Source organism: Ochotona princeps, chromosome 12 (genome assembly GCF_030435755.1).
Source record: "Ochotona princeps isolate mOchPri1 chromosome 12, mOchPri1.hap1, whole genome shotgun sequence".
NCBI lineage: Eukaryota > Metazoa > Chordata > Mammalia > Lagomorpha > Ochotonidae > Ochotona > Ochotona princeps.
In genome coordinates, this window is record NC_080843.1 from 68,859,138 (window position 1) to 68,881,425 (window position 22,288).

Below are 22,288 nucleotides of genomic sequence, written 5' to 3' on the forward strand. Positions count from 1 at the left end.
GCCTATACTACAATTATTTCATTGATTGTCCTTTTCTTTTAGGAAGCGGAAGGACCAGGGCTAATCAAAGCAAAGCCCAAACAACCATTCTTAAAACGAGGAGAAGGTCTAGCTAGATTTTCTAATGCTAAATCTAAGGTTCAGAGAGGGAAAGAAAGCAGACCAGTGTCTGGCCAGAGCGCTGCGGAAGACCAGCCCGTGTTTCAAATGGAGAGACCGCAGTTCCAGCGGAAAACCGCTGTTAGGAATAAAGACCTGGGTGCCGAGAGCCCTGCTGTCAAAAGGCTCAGTAAAGTTCGAAGCAGGAGTGCGGCTGTCACACTCAGTCAGAAGCTACACGTGCCCAAGAGTAATAATAGAAAAAGTCTCTCTCCGTCGGGATTGAAAATACAGGCAGGGAAGAAATGGGACGGGCAGCCGAGAGACCACAGCAGATTGGACAGAAAGGTGGAGCTGCCTAACAGCAAGGAAGATGTACGTGAGTGTGCAGACCCTGCGGATCCTGGCTGCAGAGTGCGGGCTAAGGCACCAGGACAAGACAGACGGCCCCTCTCACCAGGGCAGCTCGCCTCTGCGGCTGCCAGAGCACCCATGAGCGAGACTGTGAAAGCGTTGGAATCTTCTCTGGACGTTTCTCTTCAGAAGAAAATGGAGACTTGGGAACGAGAGAAGGAAAAGGAAAATTTGGAACTAGATGAGTTTTTGTTTCTGGAGCAAGCTGCTGACGAAATATCATTTTCTAGTAATTCCTCATTCGTGCTGAAGATCTTAGCAAGGGATCAACAGGCGTGCCAAGGTCACCGGCTGTCTTCCACTCCCATGAAGGCTGTGCAGCCAGAGAGGGCACATCCACGGGGCGCTGATGGTCAGGGTGACCACAGGGAGGGTCCCAGCCATGCTGCCCGTGAAACCAGAAGTGAGTGTGACGTGGCACCCCACCCCCGGGGCCCAGCGTCCGCACCTGAGGGCCCGAGGGAATGGTCGTGTAACATCCGGAGGAAAGCTTGCCAGAAAAACGACTTGAGCAGTTCTGAAAACCGAGCCCCATGGGAAGCAAGCGATGAGGTCGATGTCACCGACAGTGATGATGGCGCGGACTCCGAGGAGCAGCTTGATGTGACCGTGAGACCGTTGCCTGAGGAGGCGGGCAGGAGTTTGAGCAGCATGGAGGAGAGCCCACAAGTCTGCGATGGCATGGGGCCTTCCAAGGACGCTCAGACTCAACAGGAGAAGAGAGATGTGGAACTGGATTTGTCTGCTAAAGATTGTAGCACTGATGGCTGCATCATGGCAGAGAGCATGAGAAACCTGGGCTCTGAGACTTCCCGAAGACCCTCATCTCCAAATATGAGTACAATTGACTTTGATGATGAAAGAACCTGGACTGACCTCGAAGAGAATTTGTGTCAACACGACGCTGTTCTTGAGGATGAAGCTGTTTATGGGACCCCCCAGAAACACTCCCTGAATAGAAGTGATGTGTTTGTCCTGGACAAAACATTAAAAAGAAAGGTAGCACCGGTCAAGAGGGGAGAAGACTCGAGCAAGGCAGGCAGGAGCCGAAGCCCTCCTCCTGCGTCGGAGCTCATGATGAAATTCTTCCCGTCTTTGAAGCCAAGACCAAGACCAAGACCAAAAGCAGATTCGCCTTTGGACAATGGACCCAAGTTAAACACGAGTCCAGACCAGCTACCTGGTGAGTCAGCATTATAAACTACACATTGGAGTGTTAAAAAAGTCTACCTTTGTTTTATCACCGTGCTCTTAAGGTGGTTAAAATCCTGTCAGTGTTGCTCAGCGAATGGAGTTAATGATTGATTTGTAGGACCTTGATTTGTTTCGTTGGTCTAAAGCATGTAAGAGTCACTAGTATGAGGTTCAGCTGCATCATGCCTTCAGGTTCTTCAGGCTTGTGCTTTAGCCTTCCCGAGACTTGAAACTAGTTTATGATCAAATGAAATAATATTTAAGTTGCTTTCACAGCAAGGGAGGACCCACATAATGGTGTGTATTCCCGAAGGTGAGTCTTTTAGCGACTGTTAAGACATTGATCTTCGTGCACTTGTTACATGAGCTTGTGAGATGAGCCCCTGATGGTTTAGAGCAGCAGTCCAGTGGTCCCTGGGTCTGTGGGAGGTGTGGTTTGGAGCTCCACCTGCACAAATGGAATCTTGGAGAATGCCAGACCCCTTCTGTTGACTGTGTGTTTCTGGGCTATGTGCCTTTCTCTTAGAGGACTCTTGTCATGGCTTCTCTTCGGCATATCCGAATTGCTGTAGCGCTCGTCCTGCACTTTGGGGGTCATTCTTAAGTAGCATGGGTGTCACTTGAACACAAATAGTGCAGAACTGTGGCGTCTGATCTGGTAACTGAGATGAGTACTAAGTGACCTGATGGTGTCACTTAGCGTATGGAATGATAATGTCCTGGGTGGGACAGCGAGATTTCATCATTCTACCCAGAGTGCTGTGCGAGTTGACATTTGTGAATGATTTTGGGAATTGTCCACATAATGTTTTCAGATTCTGGTTGACTGGGCAGTAGAAACCATGGAACGTGAAACCTTTGAGAGCAGCAGGGACTGCCGGAAAGTGTCCATCCCTTCCTGGACCTGGTCCTGGCTCCCTTTCCTGGCAGTACCACACACTCTCAGGATCCGTGCTGGAGGTGGTTGTCACGCTCAGGCACCTCCTCCTCTGGATTCAGTGACTGTTGGACCCAATTGCTGTGGCGGAGTTCTCAAACTTATCTCGAAACGCCTCCTGTTGCATCCTAACCTCATAGCTTGAGTACTGGACGGAGCATGGATGGAAGTTGTGGTGTCAGGAATTTAAAATACTGTTCTGCTTTTAAAGGAATACTTTTGTGGAAAGCTTGGAAGTTGAGATAAAAAGGGAATAGAAACAAACGTGTAAGAACTTTCAAACTGCTGTGTTGTTTTGGGATGGTCCCTTCCAGCGATTTAACTTTCCTAACAGAGTCATATCCTTTTAGCCTTGTGATACGGATCAGGTTTGTTTTCCCCAAAGGTACAGTTAATAAAAGCCCTTTTTCAATTGATGGCAGTAAGCTTGACTGTTTTGTTTCTTTTTCTTTAAAAAAATAGTACATATACTTAAGGATCTTCGTTTACATTTCTTTGATTAACAGTGGAAGGTAACTGTTGATTTGAATATCAAATTATCTACTCAGATCTCTTTGTGGATTAGTTATTCATGCTCTTAAGCTATTTACTGCTATTTTAAACATTGATTTCAGTGATTTCTTTGCATACGTAGTGGTTTAATTTGTTTTGGTGTATGCAGTGTTGAGTCTTCAATTCTTTTGCGACAGCGTGATTGATTGTTGCATTTAGACTGGTTTCCTCTGGAAGATGAGCCAGTCTGATCCCTTTCTTGAAGCTTTTCCTAGTGCATTTTGATGCCGTGGGTGTTTGCCCTATTCCTGGTGTTAACTCTGTGAAGTTCCATATCTATGACCTGTTTTATAGATGACAGTGCTCGATCCCAGATCCTGAGAGAGAAAGTCATTGAATTGGAAACAGAGATAGAAAAATTTAAGGCTGAGAACACATCCTTAGCTAACCTTCGCATTGAACGAGAAAGTGCCTTGGAAAAACTCAGGTGAGTTTATATGTACAAGCTGGGGAAGAAAGCCGGTTCCCGAGTTACAGCTTTGAGACTGTTTCTGAAATACCTGAGCCGTGCTGTGGTGTGGTGGGCTAATCCTCCTGCTGAGACACTGGCATCCCATGTGGGCTCCGGTCTGTGTTCTGGCTGCCCTGCCTCTGCTCCTGCTTCCTGCTGATAGCCTGGGAGAGCAGTGGGAGATGGCTCAGGTTCTTGGGGTGCTGCACCCATGTGGGAGACCTGGAGGAAGCTCCTCGGGTGCTCTAGGGTTGGCTGAGCTCCAGCTGTTGTGGCCATCTGGGGAGTGAACCAGTAGATGGAATATTGCTCTCTCTGGCTCTCTCCCTCTCTCTCTAACTCTGCCTTTCAAAACTAGAAATAGAATAAATAAGATAAATCTTTAAAAAATGTTTGAAACATTACAAAACTATTTAATTTTATTTAAAAGACTTTCTGTGTACCTGTTCCTTTTCCAGATGTCTTTGACAGCTGGGGTTGAACCCAGCTGGAAGCAGGAAGCAGGACCTGCCTCTGCCGCCTCCAGGGGGTGTAGGAGGGAAAGCTGAAGTAGAAGTGGAGGTGGGGCTGAACTCAGGGCACCCTGATATGGGTTGCAGGTGTCCCAGGTAGCAGTCTAACCCACTCCAAAACATTTCATTATAAACGAAAAAGAAATGAAATGTTACGCATAGAATTAAATGGCTCAGTGTAGTCAACACTGTACTGAAGGGGGAATTTGCTTACTAGTGAGATTATGAATTGAAATTGGAAAAGCAGTTTGAAGTCACAAATTCAAATGGTACCTTGGCTATTTTATTCATTTGTAGCACAAACTGGGAAGCTTAAAACAGTAGGCATACGTGGGGCTTGGCAAGATGGCTTAGTAGCTAAATCCTCGCCTTGCATGTGCCAGGATCCCATATGGGAACTGGTTTGTGTCCTGGCAGCTCCACTTCCCATCCACTTCCCTGCTTGTGGCATGGGAAAGGAGCAGAGGACGGCCCAAAGCCTTGGGACCCTGCACCTGTGTGGGAGACCCAAAAGAAACTCCAGGCTCCTGGTTTCGGATTGACTCAGTTCTGGCTGTTGCGGCCACTGGGCAGTGAACCAGTGGATGGAAGGTCTTTCTTCTTCCTCTCTCTACATGTGCCTTGCAATTAAAAGTAAATAAATCTTTACAAAAACACCCCCCCCCCCAAAAAAAAAAAACCCAATGCCATAGACATGCATGTATTTTCTCATGGTCTGGAGGCGAGAAGCCCCGAGTCAGGGTGTAAGTGAGGTCACACTGTTTTTCTTGTCTCTTTGCTTGTTTCTGTATCCGTGGTCCCTTGACTGTGGTCCCTGTCTGCACTGGGGTTCTCCCTGGTGTGTGTCTGTAACAGCCGTGTTGTTGGAGTAAAGTCCACTCTACTCTAGAATGACCTCACCTTGACTTTTTATGTCTTCATTGCATCTAAGAAGATCCTGTTTGCAGAAAGGTTGCAGTCGTAGGCATGAATATCAAGTTATGTTTTGAAAGACCCAGCTCCACTAGCAACGGTGAGAAGCATGGCAAGTGTGATTTTCCAACATAGCTCATGATCTGGCCTGATTTTATTGTGTGGCAAAACCTGAACCATAGTACATACCTTTGCGTATGAGGAGTCGGTAGTGGGTGAGTGTGCACAGGTGAACATGGGATACCGACATCCATCGAGACGCCCCACGTGGGCGGCAGAGACCCGTGCTGCAGAGCCCTTAGCTGCTGCTCAGGGTGCCCGCCAGTGGGAGGCTGTCCGGGAGAGTGACCTGGACTTGCATCCGGGCACTTTAACACCATTGCTCCAAGGGGTACTTTTTTTTGTTTTGTTTTTTTGTTTTTTTGTTTTTTTGAAATATTATATCTGTTTGAAAGGCAAAATTAGAGAGCTCCATGTTCCATCTGCTGACTCACTACCCAAAGGGTCACAATGGCCAGGGCTCGGCCAGGCTGGAGCCAGGAGCCAGGAGCCAGGAGCTTCATCTAGGTGTCATATGCCTAGGGCCTCAAGCACTTGGGCCATCCGCTGCTGCTTTCCCAGAAGGAAGTGGAGCAGCCGGGACTCAAACTGGTGCTTAAGTGGGGCACTTGTGCCACAGGTGGGAGCTTAACTCGTTGGCAGCACAGCTCCAGCCTGGCTGTACCTTTGGCTGTTGTGAAGGATATTGCTGTGGACACTGTGTACACATCTCTTCTAGTTTTTGCGTTTTCTTTCTTTTTCTGAGGGGCAGAGTAACAGGGTGGAAATGAGTGGATTCTCCTGTTCACTGACCCCTTCCTTGCATTTGGCACTAAGCCAGGCTGAAGGCAGGAAACAGGAATTCCAGCTCGTCTCCCACGTGGATGGCAGGAACCCAAGCATTTGGGCCATTATTTGCTGCCTTCCATTAGCAAAAGCTTGGGTGGAGGTGGGACTTGATTCGAGGCACTCCTGAACGGGGTGCAGCCTGAATTCTGGGGGTGTGTATACCCGGGGGCTGAAGGACTGGGCATATGGCCGCTCTAGATGTAAACTTTGAGAAGCCACGCTAGTTGGTGCCTCCTCTGGTAATTGACAAGGGTTCTGATATTCTGTGTCTTACCAACATGAACTGTTTTTCCCCTTAAGAAAATTCTCTTTAATTTTCAAGTCAGAGGAACACAGAGAGTGCTCCTATCTGATGGTTCGTTCCTAAAATGCCCTCAAAAGCCTGGACTGGACATAACAGAAGCCAGGAGCCAGGAACTCAATCCGGGTCTTCCCTATGAGTGACAGGGACCCAGCTGCTGGCTGCCAGTGTTGAGGTGTTGGCCCCTTGGGCCCAGAATCAGGAATGGAGCTGGGAGTCGAACCTAGGTACCATGGTGTGCATTGTGGGCATCTAAATGCCAGCCCTTCTGCCAATAAATGTAGATACATGGTTATGAGTAATATGGTCATTAGAAGGGAGAACTTATCCCAAGCCCTTTCATCATCCAAGATAAATGCTTAAACACCTATACTTTATTATTTTAAAATATAAATTTCTGAGGCTGATACTTTGGTGGAGTGGTGACATCCCACGTGGGTGCTAGTTCGAGTCCTGACTGTTCCATTTTTTATTCAGCTCCCTGCGAATGAGCCTGGGAAAGAAGCAGAGGGTGGCTTAAGTCCCTGAACCCCTGCACCCATGTGGGAGACCCAGAAGAAGCTCCTGGCTCCCTGCTTCTGACCAGCCCAGCTTTTGCCGTTGAGGCCACTTGGGAGAGTGAGCCAGTTAATGGAGGATTCTGTCTCCATTCTCTCTCTGTAACTGCCTCTTAGTCAATCTCTCTCTCTATATCTATATCTATATATCACAAAGGACATTTACATCCTAAAATAATGATTATCTTTTTTAGTGTTTATTTTTATGTCTTTATTTAAATGAGTTACACACACACACATAGCGATTGATTGATCTTCCATCTGCTGATTCACTCCCCAAATGGTTACAATGGCTGGAACTGGGCTGGGCTGAAGCCAGGAGTCAGGAGCTTCTTCTGGGTCTCCCACGTAAGTGCAAGAATCCAAGCGTTCGGGCCATCTTTGACTGCTTTTCCAAGTGCGTTGGCGGGGAGCTGGGTTGGAAGTGGGGCAGCCAGGTCTTGAACCTGGCGCCTGCGTGGGATGCTGGTGCTGTAGGGGGTGGCTTTGCCCACTTCACCACACTGCTGCCCATGGCTATCTTTTCGTAGAGCAATTTCACTGTGGTAAGCTCTGTTCCAAGCAAAAACCAAAATTTGAATTTAGGCAGTGTGTTTTCCTTCCCATCTTACAGATGGGGAAACTGAGGTACTGTCAAGTTCACGTCTTTAGTGACAGCTCCAGCTCCACCCCAGACGGCCGCCTCCAACTCTGGACTGTGTTGTCTGTTGTCCGTTAACCTGCCTTTGAATGCAACGACATACTAGACCTCTTACCCTGTCGGTACTGCCTGTGAGTGTGTCAGGGCATCTGTGTCCCTGTCAGATTGTCCTGCACGTGGTAGCTTTGGGAAAAAAAAAAAGATCTTGTGAAGAGTTTCACGAACCTCTGCCACTCTGGTCAGCATCTGAGAGTCCATCTTGCTGCTGTTTCTCCATCGTGGGCAGTGAGTGTTAGCAGTTTGTGAAGTGCTGCTAACCTCATCACCTTTTTTTTTTTTTTTTTAAAGATTTATTTGGACAACAGAGAGAGAGAGAGAAAGAGAGAGAGAGAGAATGATTCTTCCATCTGCTGGTTCATTCCCTGATGGTTGTGTTGTCAGGGCTGGACCAGGCTCAATGTAGGAACTTCCTCCGGGTCTACCCAGGTACCCACTGCTCTCAGAGTTAGGAGGGAACTGGATTAGAAGCAGAGCAGGCGGGACTGGAGCCAGCACTCGGATGCAAGCTGCTGATGTTACAGCTCAACTCCCCGTATTACAACCCTGACCCTTTGATGTTTCCAGATGATTGAGTTCAGCATAGTTTTACGTTTAATGGTATTTATGTTTGTTTTGTAAATTTCTTTATGACCTTTGCTCATTTATCCAGTGGGAGTTTCATCTTACTGTTTGCAGATTTGTAGATCTATTAAGGACTCAAAAGTGCTACAATTGTCCCATTTTCTGTTTTTAATTTTTACATTTTGTATATAGTATGAAAGTTATATCAAGTGTGAATATTATATTCATACATGTACACACACATGTATATGGAGTGTCCAGCCAACCTCAAGCCTTTAATTATTGCTCGTACTGCCACTGAAGCTCAGAGTCTGGTCTGCGCTTCATATCCCACTGGCTACTTGATGTCTTTTCAAAGAGCTCTTAAGTGTCTTAAATGGATAGTTTCTGGAAGAGCTAGTTCCTGCTGTTGCCCGCAGACATGGTCATCTCACAGTCTTCTCCTGATGGGCCAGGGCACGCTCCTGCTCTCAACCCACCTGTCACTCCACCTGGCATCCTGAGTGGCGTGTGCTGCTCCTGCTGCCTGCCCGTGCTCTGCACACAGCAGCCAGAGCCCGCCGAGCCCTCACAGCTGCCGTCCTCAGCCTCCCCAAGGCTGGCATCTGCTCCTCCCGATGCTGTCTGACCGTGGGGCATCTCCTTCCGTGGGCCTTGCCCCCTGGCTTTGCCTCATCGGACCCTTGGCGCTGCCTCACCCTGGGCGTGACGGAAGACGCCACCGAAACCACAGCCTCTCACCCTCCTATTTCCTAACCTCTTCCTTGCTTTATATTTCTCCTTGATGCTTCTACGTCTGTATGTTTAACTTGTTCATTATTCTCTTCACTCTGGTTTCCCTACCACCTAGCGGAGAGCCAGCCTCACCGTGGGCTGCCCAGTGGATGTTTGCAGGGTCAGTGCCCTGTGGGCCCGAGAGGACTCGCCAGGGCTGCAGTTCCTTAGCTACCCACTGGGTGGTGCTGTGATGCCACACAGGAGAGTGAGCTGGTCCCTGGAGCTGATAATATTGGTTGTTTTAGGAAAGAAATTGCAGACTTTGAACAACAGAAAGCGAAAGAATTGGCTCGAATAGAAGAATATAAGAAGGAAGAAATAAAGAAGCTACAAAGGGAACGTAAAGTATTTGAAAAGTATACTACAGTTGCCAGAACTTTTCCAGATAAAAAAGAACGTGAAGAAATACAGGTATGCCACTTCTTTGCATTTACTCATTTAAATTATGTTTCTCTTGGAGTTATCTGATGTGTCAGGGAAAAAAACAGGTGTTCATTATTCATTCAGCAAATACTGTGTTAGCAACATGGCATCAAGCACTTTTTTTTTTTTTGTATCAAAGACTACAAATTACCAGCTTTTTTCCATTAGTAAAGATTTGCTAGAAGCTTCCTTGACCCTGACATGATCCGGATGAGTTAGTGAGCCAGGCGTGTCAGTGCAACAGTGCTGTGTTAACCTTTGTGACCTACTGCGTACAGATACTGTTAGTTCTGTTCATTTATAACAGTAGACGGCCTTAATATACTGGATTGAGTTTAACTGTAAAACTTAAAAACCCATAGGCCAAGTTACTGTTCTGCTGTATTCACAGCTAGAAACAGGATGTGAGCTGGAGAGTGTAGCAATTAAAAGGAACTAGTGCGTTTCTTGTAAAATTGTAAGCCTTCTAGAAGAAAAAAATTATGAATATATTTGTAGCGTTGCTATGGGCAAAGATTTTTTTTTTTTAAAAAGTCACAACTAACAATAAAAAAGTTGGGTATATTGGAATTCTTCAACACATTTTCAAAAGAAAAATTGCCTATTTATTTTCCACTTACTCTTTCCGAGACAGAGATCAAAAGGCAGAGGGAGCACTCTCATCCAGTTTTTTTTTTTTTTTTTTTTTTAAGATTTATTTATTTTATTACAAAGTCAGATGTGCAGAGAGGAGGAGAGACAGAGAGGAAGATCTTCCGTCTGATGATTCACTCCCCAAGTGGCTACAGTGACTGGAGCTGCGCTGAGCCAAAGGCAGGAGCCAGGAGACTCTTGTGGGTCTCCCACATGGGTGCAGGGTCCCAAGGCTTTGGGGCGTCCTTGACTGCTTTTCCAGGCCACAAGCAGGGAGCTGGATGGGAAGTGGGGCCGTCAGAATTAAAACTGGCGCCCATATAGGATCTTGGCGTGTGCAAGGCGAGGACTTTAGCCACTAGGCTAACACTCCAGGCCTATTTTTAAAAAGCATTTACTTGTTTTTATTGAAGTGGGAGATCTACAGAGAGGGGGATAGACAGAAAGATCTTCTGTCCTCTGGTTCACTCCCCAAGTGGTTGCAATGGCTGGAACTAAGTCAATTTGAAGCCAGGAACCAGGAGCTTCTTCCTGGTCGCCCACGTGGGTGCAGGGTCCCAAGGCTTTGGGCTACACTCTATTGCCTTCCCAGGCCTCAAACGGGGAGGTGGATGGGAACTGGGGCAGCCAGAACATGAACCAGTTCCTATATGGGATCCTGGCGCATGCTAGGCGAGGGCTTTAGCTGCTAGGCCACTACACCGGGCCTGGTATCTATATTTTTGTACCTGGTTTATTTTATTTAACATAATGTCCTCTAATTCCATTCACGTTCTTGCAGGATGACAGGTTTCTTCCTTGTTTGTGGCTGAATATCATCCCAGGGTAGACAGACGCCACGCTTTGCGCCGTCATCCCACCGTGATGGGCATTCCGGCCAGTTGTGTTTCTTGCCTGTTGGGAATCGGGCTGCAGGCACTCTTTGCCCCAGGCTCATTTCATTTCCTCTGAACGTCTGTTTGGTGGGAGCATAGTTGGGTCGTATGATAGTTCTGTTTGCAGTGTTTTGAGGAACCTTCAAGCTGTTTTAAAAGGCATCCGTGTGTGAGTTCCGCCTTCTCCACCTTGGCAGCGCTGCAGCCAGCTTGCTCAGAATCCGCTGCAGCCCTGCGGGGTGCCGATGGAGCGTGCCCGCTGTCCTGGCACAGACATTCGTTATTCACTCACAACCTTCCCAAACCCATTTTACTTTAGGATTCCCTTTAGATACTCAGTGTTCCCAGCTTGGACACTGGGATCTTTAGTTCATGGATTCCATTGTCCTATAGCTTGTCCTTAAAGGTTTGAAAGTAGCCCTGCATGGGGCCCAGCATGGTAATCTAGGGGCTAACTCCTTGCCTTGCATGTGCCAGGATCCTATATGAGCGCTGGTTCATGTCCCTGCAGCCCCACTTCCCTTCCAGCTCCCTGCTTGTGGCCTGGGAAAGCAGCAGAAGATGGCCCAAAGCCTTGGGACCCTGCACCCGCGTGGGAGACCTGGAAGAGGCTCCTGGCTCCTGGCTTCAGATTGGCTCAGCTCTGACTGTTGCGGTCACTTGGGGTGTGAACCAGCAGACAGAAGATCTTTCTGTATATCTGACTTTGTAATAAAAATAATTAAATCTTAAAAAAAAGGTATTCCAGGCTTCTGATTATTGCAACCCATTTTTCCCAACCTGATGACTTGGAACGCTATGCTGTCGTTTCCGGAGCCCACTGAGCCACGTGGTGCTGTCTCCACATCTCCCTGTCCACATGGCCAGCCTGCAGCTGCTTGCCCTGGGTGCCTCCAACCTACCTCCTTTCCCCACCACATTTGTCTGTCTCCTGACTTCTCACTTTTTGGAAATCTGGATGTGCAAGCCCTGTTGACATCAGTACTGCATTCCTGGTTCACATTGACTTTGCTTCTGTCTGACATCTTGGCACTGCTTCCTCTCCCTCTCTTCTCGCCCCGATCCCCCACCCTGCCTCCCTGCCAGCCTCTGGCCTCATGCCCCCACCCCGCTTCCCTGCCAGCCTCTCGCCTCATGCCCCCAACCCGCCTCCCTCCCAGCCTCCCGCCTGCTGTGCCTGCAACCTCCCATCCAGTCTCTCCCTTTGCCATGGAGACCGTGGCTTCTGCTCCCACACCAGATTCAACAGTCACGCCACCACCGCACGCCATCCCTTACTGTCCTCTGCCGTATGGGTTATCAGTTATAGACATGCCATCACTTCTTGAAGCTGTAGGCTTGGTCCTACAGCCGGAGGTGTAGGCGCGGAACTCCCTGGAGGTGCTGTCTGCCCACACGCTCCGGTTTGCCCCTCACATGTCCCACTTCGCCTCTGGCCTTGCTGCCGATGTGGCGATGGTGGCAGGGCTCAGGTTCAGCGAGGGGTGCCTGGAGGCAGCCTGCGACTTCCTGCGCACAGTGTCCTGCAAACTTCCTGGCTCAGGCGGCCCCAGCCTCTGGTGTCCTGCACTGGCCCGGCTCCCCCTGCGCCCACCGCTGTGATCTGTCTGTGGCTGCCATGCCGCACACCTGTAGCTGAGGGCATCAGACACTGGCTGCGCCTGCCTTGGGCCAGAGGCCTGCGACTCTTCTTGGGGCTCGGCTTTCTCTTCTGCTACACGCTCGAGTCACCACTTTGGAGCTGAGGGCCTTGGGCTTGGCTGCTGGCGCCTCACCCTGCGAACATGGTCTGCGTCCCCTCTGGCCCGAGAGCCTCCCTGGCCAGCCTCCCGCCTCCTCCGCAGAGGGGAGCTTCAGGCCCCTGGCTGTCAGCTCTCAGCGCTCCTGGAACTTCCTTCCCCTCGCTGGCCTGTGGCCCGCACGTCCTGGCAGTCTGAGCTCACTCTTCTCAGAGTGGCCTGGCTCCCTGCCGTGAGTGAGTGCCAGTGTGCCCCTAGGTGCTCCCTGAATGGCCCCAAGGTGTCAGTTGGTTTCCTTCTTGCCCCTGAGTTGATATCTTAGAGTTCTGTGTCTGCTGAGCAGAGCTGTTCTGTTGCAACCGACATGTCTGTCTGACCCTGTAACGCTGTCTCGTGTGTGTGTTTTTTTTGAGAGGCTTTGAAACAGCAAGTAGCAGATTTGCAGGAAGATTTGAAAAGGAAAGAAGCAAAATGGTCAAGCGCACATGGCCGTCTCCGGAGCCAGATAGAAATGTTAGTCAGAGAGAACACGGACCTGCGGGAGGAGATCAAGGTGATGGAGCGATTCCGGCTGGATGCCTGGAAGAAGGCGGAAGCCATTGAGAGCAGCCCGAAGGCCCAGGTGCGTGCGACTGCCGGAAAGCAGCCCGAGGCCGTGGCAGGTGCTCCCGTCTGTTCTGGGGGGGCTGTCGGACATGTGATGAACATGTGACACTTCGATCCATCAAGACAGAGTGAAGTGCTGGCGGCCGGGCAGCGGGGCGGCATGGTGCCGGGGTGCTGTGGGCCGGGCAGCTCCAGGGCGGGTGGGGGAAGGGCTGCCCGCGGTGTGAACGTGTGTCATGCCCTGCGCCGACATCTCAGCGGTGAAGACGACGCCTTTGATGCCATGGGCATTCTACCACAGTTGAAAAGCCCTGCTCTGTTCTGTACAGGGACTTTCAGGCTCGTTATTGTAAGTCTTCTAAAGGAGCTCTCCCCCAATAGGCAGTTGGTCCCGGTGTGGGCGGCTTGAGTGAGTGTGCCAGTCACGTGCATAGATTTGTTCTGATCCAGTGACGGTCTTCACCTGTGCGACGCTGGTCTGCGCCCCGGAGGTGCAGCAGCGAACCAAGCAGATGGCATCCCTTGCCCTCAGGGAACTTCGATTCGAGCTGCAAGGGCAGCTGGGGACGGCCATAGCACGATAGAGTGATACCCTGTGTGGCGTGTGAGATTGATGAGGTTAGGAGGAGAAGCAAGATGGGAGGAAGTGGCCAGCGGCAGGTAGCAAGGACACAGCCGGGGCTGGCTGGCAGGACTGGCAGAGCAGCCTGTGGCCTGCGGGCAAGTAGGAAGGCCGGAAGCCACCGGGGAGAGTCAGAGGGTATTGCGGCCAGCAGTTTCTTCAGCCTGCATGAGTCCTGTGACTTGGGAGCCCCTGGAAGGCTTTGGGGGCGGCCTGACCTTTAAGTTCAGCGAACTTGCTCTGTCTGCCGCTGACTTGAGAACCGGTGGAGGGGCCTGGGAAGAGTTGGCAACAGAGTCTGTTGCAGGAAATCAGACCCTGGCAGCTGCCCCGTCTGAGTGGTGTTAGAAGGACATGGAGCAGCTGTCCAGATCTGGTTCCGACTGGGGAAGGGTTTGACAGCAAGAAAGGAGTCGTCGCCAATCCCAGTTTTTTGTTGGTTTTGTATTTTGGCCTCAATGATCAAGAGAGAGAGACCACGAAAAGAGAACGTAGAATGGGTGTGCTCTGAGAATGTGGGTGCGGGAGCCCAAGTGTGGACAGGCCTCCTTTGAAATGCGGAAGAGATGGCCATGTAAGTGTCAGGAGAGGCGCGGGGGCTGCTGGGATGTCAGGTGGGGACCGACAACTGAGCCCGGAAATACTTCAGGTGAGTGAGTGAGTGTGTGTGTGTGTGTGTGTGTGTGTATAGGCAGAATTAAGTGGAGGGGAGAACGCAGAAGTGGGGTGATGGCTGGAGCAAAGTCCTGGGGCAGTGAGCAGGTGGGCCTGGGAAGGGAGGCGAGCGGCCAGCACCCCTCCCTCTGCCCCCAGCCTGGACCCAGGGATTTGTCCTCCTCCGAAAGCTGGGCACACTGCTCAGCTAGTGAGCGTGGAGGAGGAGGCCTGTGAGAGTCGGAAGAAGCAGAGAATGTGTGCCGATGGAGGGCAGAGGGTGAGCCTGGGCTGCACGGAGTTCCCTGGGGTAGAGAGCTTGCACCCACAGAACTGTACACATACATGTTTGTTCCCGTTGGCTTTTGGGGTGTAGGGTGGGAGACATATTTCAACTGAGATGTGGTCACCCACGTGAGAGGGGCGCGGTTTGTAGAGCCTGCAGTGAAACACAATGTTAAACTGAGGGCAGAAGCTGCCAGGTTTGGGAGCTACAGCAGACATGCGTGGGGCGGTTCAGCCCAGGACCTGGTGACCCGAGCGTTGTCTGGGTGTATGGGTTTGCAGAGAATGAGCTGGAAGGATTGGATATGGCAGAGCGTGACACTTCCTTGTCCTATTTTATCCCACATCTTCGTGTTTGGGAGGCTCAGCTGCTGGTTCACTCCCCGGTAGGCCCACCCTGGGCCGGCTTGGTGGGCCAAAACCAGGAGCCAGGAACTCGTAGGGCTCCTGCGTGGGTGTCCGTGACTAAGCCCTCACTGCTGAGTCAGCATCAGCATGCAGGAAACCAGCTTGGGAGCAGAGCTGGGATTTGAACTCAGGTACCCTGATTTGGATGTTGGTGTCTTAACCACTAAGCTAAACAGCTGCTTCCCACTTGTTACCTCGCCACCCTCAGATTTCTCAGAATAGAACAGATGACAGAACCCTGCGGTGAGCACCTGAGCCCCAGCTGACTTAAACGCTGTGAATGTGTGCCTTGTTTTGTAGGGTTTTCTGAAGCATTTGGAGGTCATGGTGGAAATCTTGGTACTTCTCCCTGAATACCTTTTTTTTAAGTAGCTCTTTGAGGGTGTGACACGATGACTGAATGGCCAACTGCTCACCTTGGAAGTGCAAGGATCCCATATGGGCGCTGGTTCTAATCCTGGCAGCCCTGCTTCCCATCCAGCTCCCTGCTTGTGGCCTGGGAAAGCAGTCAAGAACGGCCCAAAGCCTTGGGATCCTGCACCCGTGTGGGAGACCCAGAAGAGGCTCCTGGCTCCTGGCTTCACATCAGCTCAGCCCTGTCATTGCGGCCACTTGGGAAGTGAAGCAGTGGGTGGAAGATGTTTCTCTATTGTCTTCTCTTTGTAAATCTGCCTTTATAATAAAAATAAATCTTTTTTTTTTTTTAAGCGGAGTGGCAGAAAAGGAGAGAGGCCGACTGATTGGTTCATTCCCCAAATGGCTGCAGCATTTGGGGATGGGCTGATCAGAAGGCAGGAGACTGAAATGCCGTCTTGTCTTCCCTGTGGGTCGGGGAGGTTCTGAGGCCTCAGGCTTTGCTCTTCGCTGCCCTCCCAGACACATGATCCTGGAGCTGGATGGAGAGGAGAGCAGGCAGGAGTTGATCTGGAATGCTGGTGTCTAAAAGGGTGGCTTAGCCAGCTATGCTACGGCTGTGTCCCCTTTTGTATTCTCTCATGGCACTGATGTTTTGGAAAAGACCCAGCGAATTGTAGGACGCATCACATTCTGGGAATTTTCGAGAAGAATACTTCAAAATTAAAAAAAAAAAAAAGATTCACAGTTATCGATCAGTTTTATGCTGGATCTGTTCATGACCGTTCTGGGGAGTTCGTGTGTGGCGCCGAGGCCAGCTGTGTGACGAGGCTGGCAGCGGTGTCCGTGGGCATGAGCTGGTGTCCAGGACGCGCTGAAAGCGCCTGAGCCTCCTTCCGGGGAGCTGTGCGCTGCGCAGGGGACCCCTCAGCCACTGGAACCTCAGAACCCACGCCTCTCTTCTCTCTGGCTGATCCTGAACAATCAGAGGAGATTGGCCAGGTTGCGGTGTGTGTGTGGTGACGCACTTTGTCCTAGCATGCCGAACTGAACGTGCAGGGGGGACTTCAGGAAGTTTTGGGGACATTAGAGTGAAACGATATTTGTTTTGGTGCAAAAATTTCAAATTCCCGTGTCGTTTGTGGTAACGTTTATCTTCCCTGAGTGCTATGAAGACCCCTAGAGGAGTGTGTGTGTGTGTGTGTGTGTGTGTGTGTGTGCGCGCGCATGCGTGCCCACAGACGTGCTCTCTGCAGGCCATCTCAGCGTGTGTGTGTGTGCGCATGCGTGCCCACAGACATGCTGCCTTGCCAGGCCATCTCAGCGTGTGTGTGTGTGCGCATGCGTGCCCACAGATATGCTCTCTGCCAGGCCGTCTCCGTGTCCCTGTGGTGACAGCGGCAGGAATGGACAGCCTTGCTCTCCGTGTCCCTGTGGTGACAGCGGCAGGAATGGACATCTGCTCGTTGCGCTTAGTGTTCTGATATAAAGAAGACTGTTGCTTATTTTATATTCAAAATTCTTATACTTTTTTTTTGAGATTTTTTTTTATTATTATTATCATTTTATGATACAGTTCCACAGGCTCCTGGTATTTCCCTTATTCCTGCCCCAATTCCCGCCCCCCCAGTTCCTCTATATCATTACTATAGTACAGGTCTTCATACACAGCCATATGTCCATCATGGCGGGTATGGACAGTGGCAGAGAGTCCAGCATCCTATTGTCAGGTATAGTGAACAGTTTCATTGTAAGTCCATCTCTGTCTTGAAGTAGAGATGCATACTGCATTGTATCCTCACATCTGGATATGATAGTCTCCATTTCACAGCTACTGTACATCCCCTTAAATGAAAAGTCATAATACAAAATCAACAATAGAAAGAAAAATAGAAATTTACAACGCCATGAAGTTAAATAACATGTTACTAGATATGACAGTCTCCATCACACAGCTACTATACATCCCCTTAAATGAAAAGCCACAAAACAAAGTGAACATCAGGGAGAAAAAAGAAATTAACAATACCATGAAGTTAAATAACATGCTACTAAATGACTGAAGAAATGAAAATCAAGAACCTTCTTGCAGAAAGTGATGCTACTGTATGATCTATGAGTCAGTGAAGAATTTAATCAGAAGAAAGTATTTTGAAGAGCTGAAACAAACTGATAACATCAAAACCCATGCGATATAGTTTCCGCTGATTTTTGTTGGTGAAATGTGTCTCTTCTAGACAACAAATAGATGGGTTTTATTTTTTAATCCAGTCTACTAATCTATGACGTTTGATTGAGCTTAAGCCATTTACATTCAGGGTTAATATGTATGGGTGGTACTTTGGTCCTGGCATTTTAGGAATGGGTTGTTCACTGGTTTAGTCCTCTCTTGTCATTTTACTGGGATGTTCTTCACATTTGCCTTTGGGTTTGGTAGGTGCTATTCCTCTTCTCTGTCAAGAGAACATCTTGAAGTATCATTTGTAGGACTGGTTTAGAAGAGGCAAATTCTTTTAATTTTTCTTTGCTGTTGAAGAATTTTGTTTCTTTTTCAAAGACAAAAGAAAGCTTTGCTGGGTACGTTATTCTGGGCCCACAATTTTTTTCTTTTAGAATCTGGAATATGTCACTCTTCTTGCCTGTAGAGTTTCCTGTGAGAGATCTCCTGTGAGTTTAATTGGCATTCCTTTATATGTCAATTGATTCTTTTCACGTGCACATTTAAGGATCTTTTCCTTATGTTCAATTGAAGAGAGCTTAATGATCATGTGTCGTGGTGAAGATCGCTTTTGGTCAAGCCTGTTGGGAGTTCTGTGCCCTTCCTGGATCTTGTTTCCCAATTCTTTCTCTAGAGTAGGGAAAATTTCCCTTATTATTTCATCAAATACATTTGTAGAAGACAACCCAGTTTCTCTTTCTGAACCTTCTGGGACTCCCATAACTCTTTAATTAGACCTTTTAATAGTGTCTTTCAATTCTTGAAAACTTTTTTTGCCCTTATCCAGCTCTGCTTCCAGCTTGTTGTTCGCTTTCCTCTGATGAAAGGAAATATTTTCCAATTCTGAGATTCTTTCTTCTGCTTGCTTCATTCTGTTTTGGAGACTCTCCACTGTACTTTTAATTTGCTCTACTGTGTTCTTAATTTCTGATATATCAGCCTTGATTTGCTTTATTGCTGCTATTGTTTGTGTAAAATATTCCTTAAATTCTTTGAACTCTTGTATTTGTTTCTCATCGTTGATCAAAGCTTTAAAATTAGTTTTCTGAATTCTGCGTCCCCCATTTTCTCGATGTTTTCCTCAGTTAACTCTGAGGTTGGCATAGGGTTTTGTTCCTTTTCAGGGGAGTTTTCAGTAATATTCATTGTGTCTCTGTCTCTTCTTTTGCTCTTGGTCACTGTACTTGTGGTTAGCCGAGTCTTCTCCTTGGGGCAGGTTTCTAAGCTGTGTCACCCACAGGTCTACAGTTAGATTTTACTTACTGCAGTTGGTACATGGTTCTTTGTCTGCAGTCAGTTGTGCCACTCCCTCCAGTGAGTTCCAGGTCTGGGTTCTTAAGTTAGATTTCTACCAAGAACTCTGTAGCCCCAGCTCCTGGCTCACCACTCTCCACCTCCTGTGATACGGTGCTGAGGCTGCACCATTGTCTGTACAGCCTTTCTCCCACTTCCGGTTGGAGCAGTTCCCAGGATTAGGGAGAGACCAGGTGTCCTATATAGCTAGGCTGTTGGTGGTGCTGATCTTGTCGGAACCTGTTGGATGTTAGGTCTGGGTGCCACACGGACCCGTACAATGCCACAGTCGGTATTATTTTCCTTTGGGACCAGTGCAATCCAAGGAACTCAGTGAGTTCTTGCGAGCTCAGCACATGTGCAGTTCACTGTTGTTCCCTGCAGTCCTAAAGCTTTTGCTACAGTGTACACAATGGTGCCTGCTATATCACTATTAGAGTTCTTGATCTGCTGGCCATCAGGTCTGAAGGCTACCCAGACCTGTCTTGGGTGGTACCTGTAGAATGCCACGTTGATGCAGTTCACTGAGTCAGAAATGAGCTCACTCCCAGCTCAGCGCATGCTCAGTCCTTTCCCTTGCCTTTGCCTCCTTAAGCAAAATGGCGCCCAATTCAGCTCTAGGGGGCTGACTGGGCTGTGAAATCCACCCTGTTCTCACACTGCCCATCTGGGATCTGCTGCTCTGTCTCCGCTCCTGGTCAAATCAAACGGACCTGCCGGACAGACAGTTCTTTGTCTGGGTTCACCTCCCAAGCTCCTTGTGAAAGTCCCTTCCCACCTGGTTGCTGGTGGAGTTCAGATCGCTGTTTGCTGAATGCCGCTGGAGTATCAGTCACTGCAACACCACACCATTGTGTCCGCTGCTTTCCTGTGTCTGTCAGTCTCCAGGTACCCCTCTGCTGTTGTTCTGTCCCTTCCTGTTTCCTGGAATGTGTCCTCTCTGCTTCATCCTGATTAAATGTTTCTCAGTCTGTTTAAACATGTCCTTACCCTATTCCGCCATCTTGATTCTCCTAAAATTCTCTCTTCTACTTTAGAACCCATCTGTTCGATTTCAGAAGAGTCATATTCCTCCTGGAACCCACGTAGAGAAACCCAAGAAAACCTACTTGCCAACACAAGGTAAGAGGCTGTATGATCTTTTGTTGTAAATCCTTTCAGATTATGAAGAATGGCAAATTTATACTTAATTTAAGAAACCTTGTGGGCCTGGTGCGGTAGCCTAGTGGCTGAAGTCCTCACCTTACATGCACCGGGATCCCATATGGGTACAGATTCATGTTCTGGTGGCCCAGCTTCCCATCCAACTGCCTGCCTGTGGCCTGGGAAAGCAGTTGAAGATGGCCCAAAGCCTTAGGACCCTGTACCCAAGTGGGAGACCTGGAAGAGACTCTGGGTTCCTGGCTTCACATTGGCTCAGCTCCAGACACTGTGACCACTTGGGGAGTGAACCACTGGATGGATTGTCTGTCCCTCTTCTCTCTATACATACAGGGGCCACCCCTTGCCTCCGCCGGGTGCGGGCGATAGTTTTTCACCGTCTGCAGAACACTTCTTGCACCTTCTGGTTATATGAATATGTTGTGAATTAAATGTGCAATAGCGGTTCAGTATAGTTTTTTTTTTTTCCCCCTAATTAAATTTCTGTTTCATTTGAGAGGCAACGAGACTTAGCCAGCCCCCCATCTGCTGGCTCACTCCTGAAATGCCGGCAGCAGGCTGGGCTGGCTTGAACCCCCAGGCCTGAAGCTCTGTCTGCCGTCCCAGGTGGATGGCTGCTGACCCCTGCCCCTCCCAGGGCCAGAGCCCTTGGGCCCCGGGATCCGCTGCTGCTCCCCGGGACCCTGGGACGGGCTGCGGGGATCCCCCACAGTGGGTTCACTGCTTTGTCTAGTGCCCATTCCTGGTTTTTCTTTTCTGACATGGAATGTATTGATTTTTTTGAAAATGTGGGGTTTTTTTATGACGTGGAGAAATTCCTCCTAATCTCATTGTTTTCTTCTATGAAATTTTGTTTTCGCCAATGTTTTTAATCTACTTAGAAATTTTTAAGATTGTTTCATGAATTTTTAAAAATGTGTGTAACATGTGAACATATGCCATCTGACGATTACAAAGCCCAACAGTCGGGTGACCGCCACTGAGGTGAAAAACTAGATGGTTGGGGGCTGGTGCTGTGGCATAGTGGGTAAAGCTGCTACTGTGGTACCATCATGTATTGAGTCCTGGCTCCTCCATTTTTTTTTTTTTTAAGATTTACTTTATTTTTATTGGAAAATCATGTACAGAGAGAAGGATCTGCCATCTGCTGTTTCACTCCCCAAGTGAGCGCAATGGCCAGAGCTAAGCCAATCTAAAGCCCGGAGCCAGGAGCTTCTTGAGAGCCTCCCATGCAGTTGCAGGGTTCCAAGGCTTTGGGCTGTCTTTGACTGCTTTCCCAGGCCTCAGGAAGGGAGCTGGATGGTAAGTGGAGCAGTCAGGACACGAACTAGCGTCCATATGGGATCCCGGAACATGCAAGGCGAGGACTTCAGCCAGTAGGCTACTGCACGAGGCCCATGGCTGCTCCACTTCTGACCTAGCTTCTTGCTAATGCACCTGGACAAACAGTGGAAGATGGCCCAAGTGCCTGACCTCCTGCACCGAGTGGGAGACCCAGTGAGACCCAGGCTCCTGACCTCTGACTGGCCCATCTCTGGTCATTGTGACCATCTGGAGAAGTGAAATAGCAGGTGGAAGATCTCTAACTCTCCCTCTGTAACTCTGTCTTTCAAGTCAATAAATAAATACATCTTAAATAAAGAGGCCTAGTGTCTCCCATGCGCTTGTAAGGGCCAAGTCCTTGGGCCATCCTCCGCTGCTTTCTTAGGCGTGTTAGCAGGAAGCTGGATTGGAAGTGGAGCAGTTGGGACTTGAACCAATGACCATGTGGGCTCCCCAACTTGCAGATAGCGGCTTTCCCCACTGTACCACAACACTGGCTCTAAATACCCAGCTGGTTTGTTGTTCTAGTTGTGTGTCTGCTGCACTGCAGGGAGTGAGCGACCCCAGGAGTCAGCCCACACTCCTGGCCCTGATGGTGCCCAGGGGGCGGATAGTCAGCTGTCCGCTCATCCCCAGCCTGAATGTGAAACCCAGTAGAGTTTGGGTTCTGGTTCTGCCTCTGTCCGTGACTGCCTTGGTTGTCTCCCTGCAGCGTGGCAATGTTACTCTCTCCTCTGCTGCGCGTAGCACTGAGGTGGAGGCAGGTGGGCTCCCGTGCTGTCCACGGAGCGCCTTGGCCACTGAATCCTTTCGTGCTCCGCCCACGGGCTCAGACTCAA

The 22,288-nt window shown here is 49.3% G+C and overlaps 1 protein-coding gene across 1 annotated transcript in view; it reads left to right on the top strand.

Annotated features, from left to right (window-relative positions):
- The window catches only part of CENPJ (centromere protein J), a 44,284-nt gene that overhangs the window by 16,274 nt on the left and 5,722 nt on the right, over window positions 1-22,288 (top strand). Inside the window, exons 7-11 of the mRNA XM_058670997.1 lie at window positions 43-1,696; window positions 3,491-3,623; window positions 9,101-9,266; window positions 12,941-13,180; window positions 20,003-20,087. Coding sequence (XP_058526980.1) covers window positions 43-1,696; window positions 3,491-3,623; window positions 9,101-9,266; window positions 12,941-13,180; window positions 20,003-20,087 — 2,278 coding nt within the window. The remainder of the gene's footprint in view (window positions 1-42; window positions 1,697-3,490; window positions 3,624-9,100; window positions 9,267-12,940; window positions 13,181-20,002; window positions 20,088-22,288) is intronic.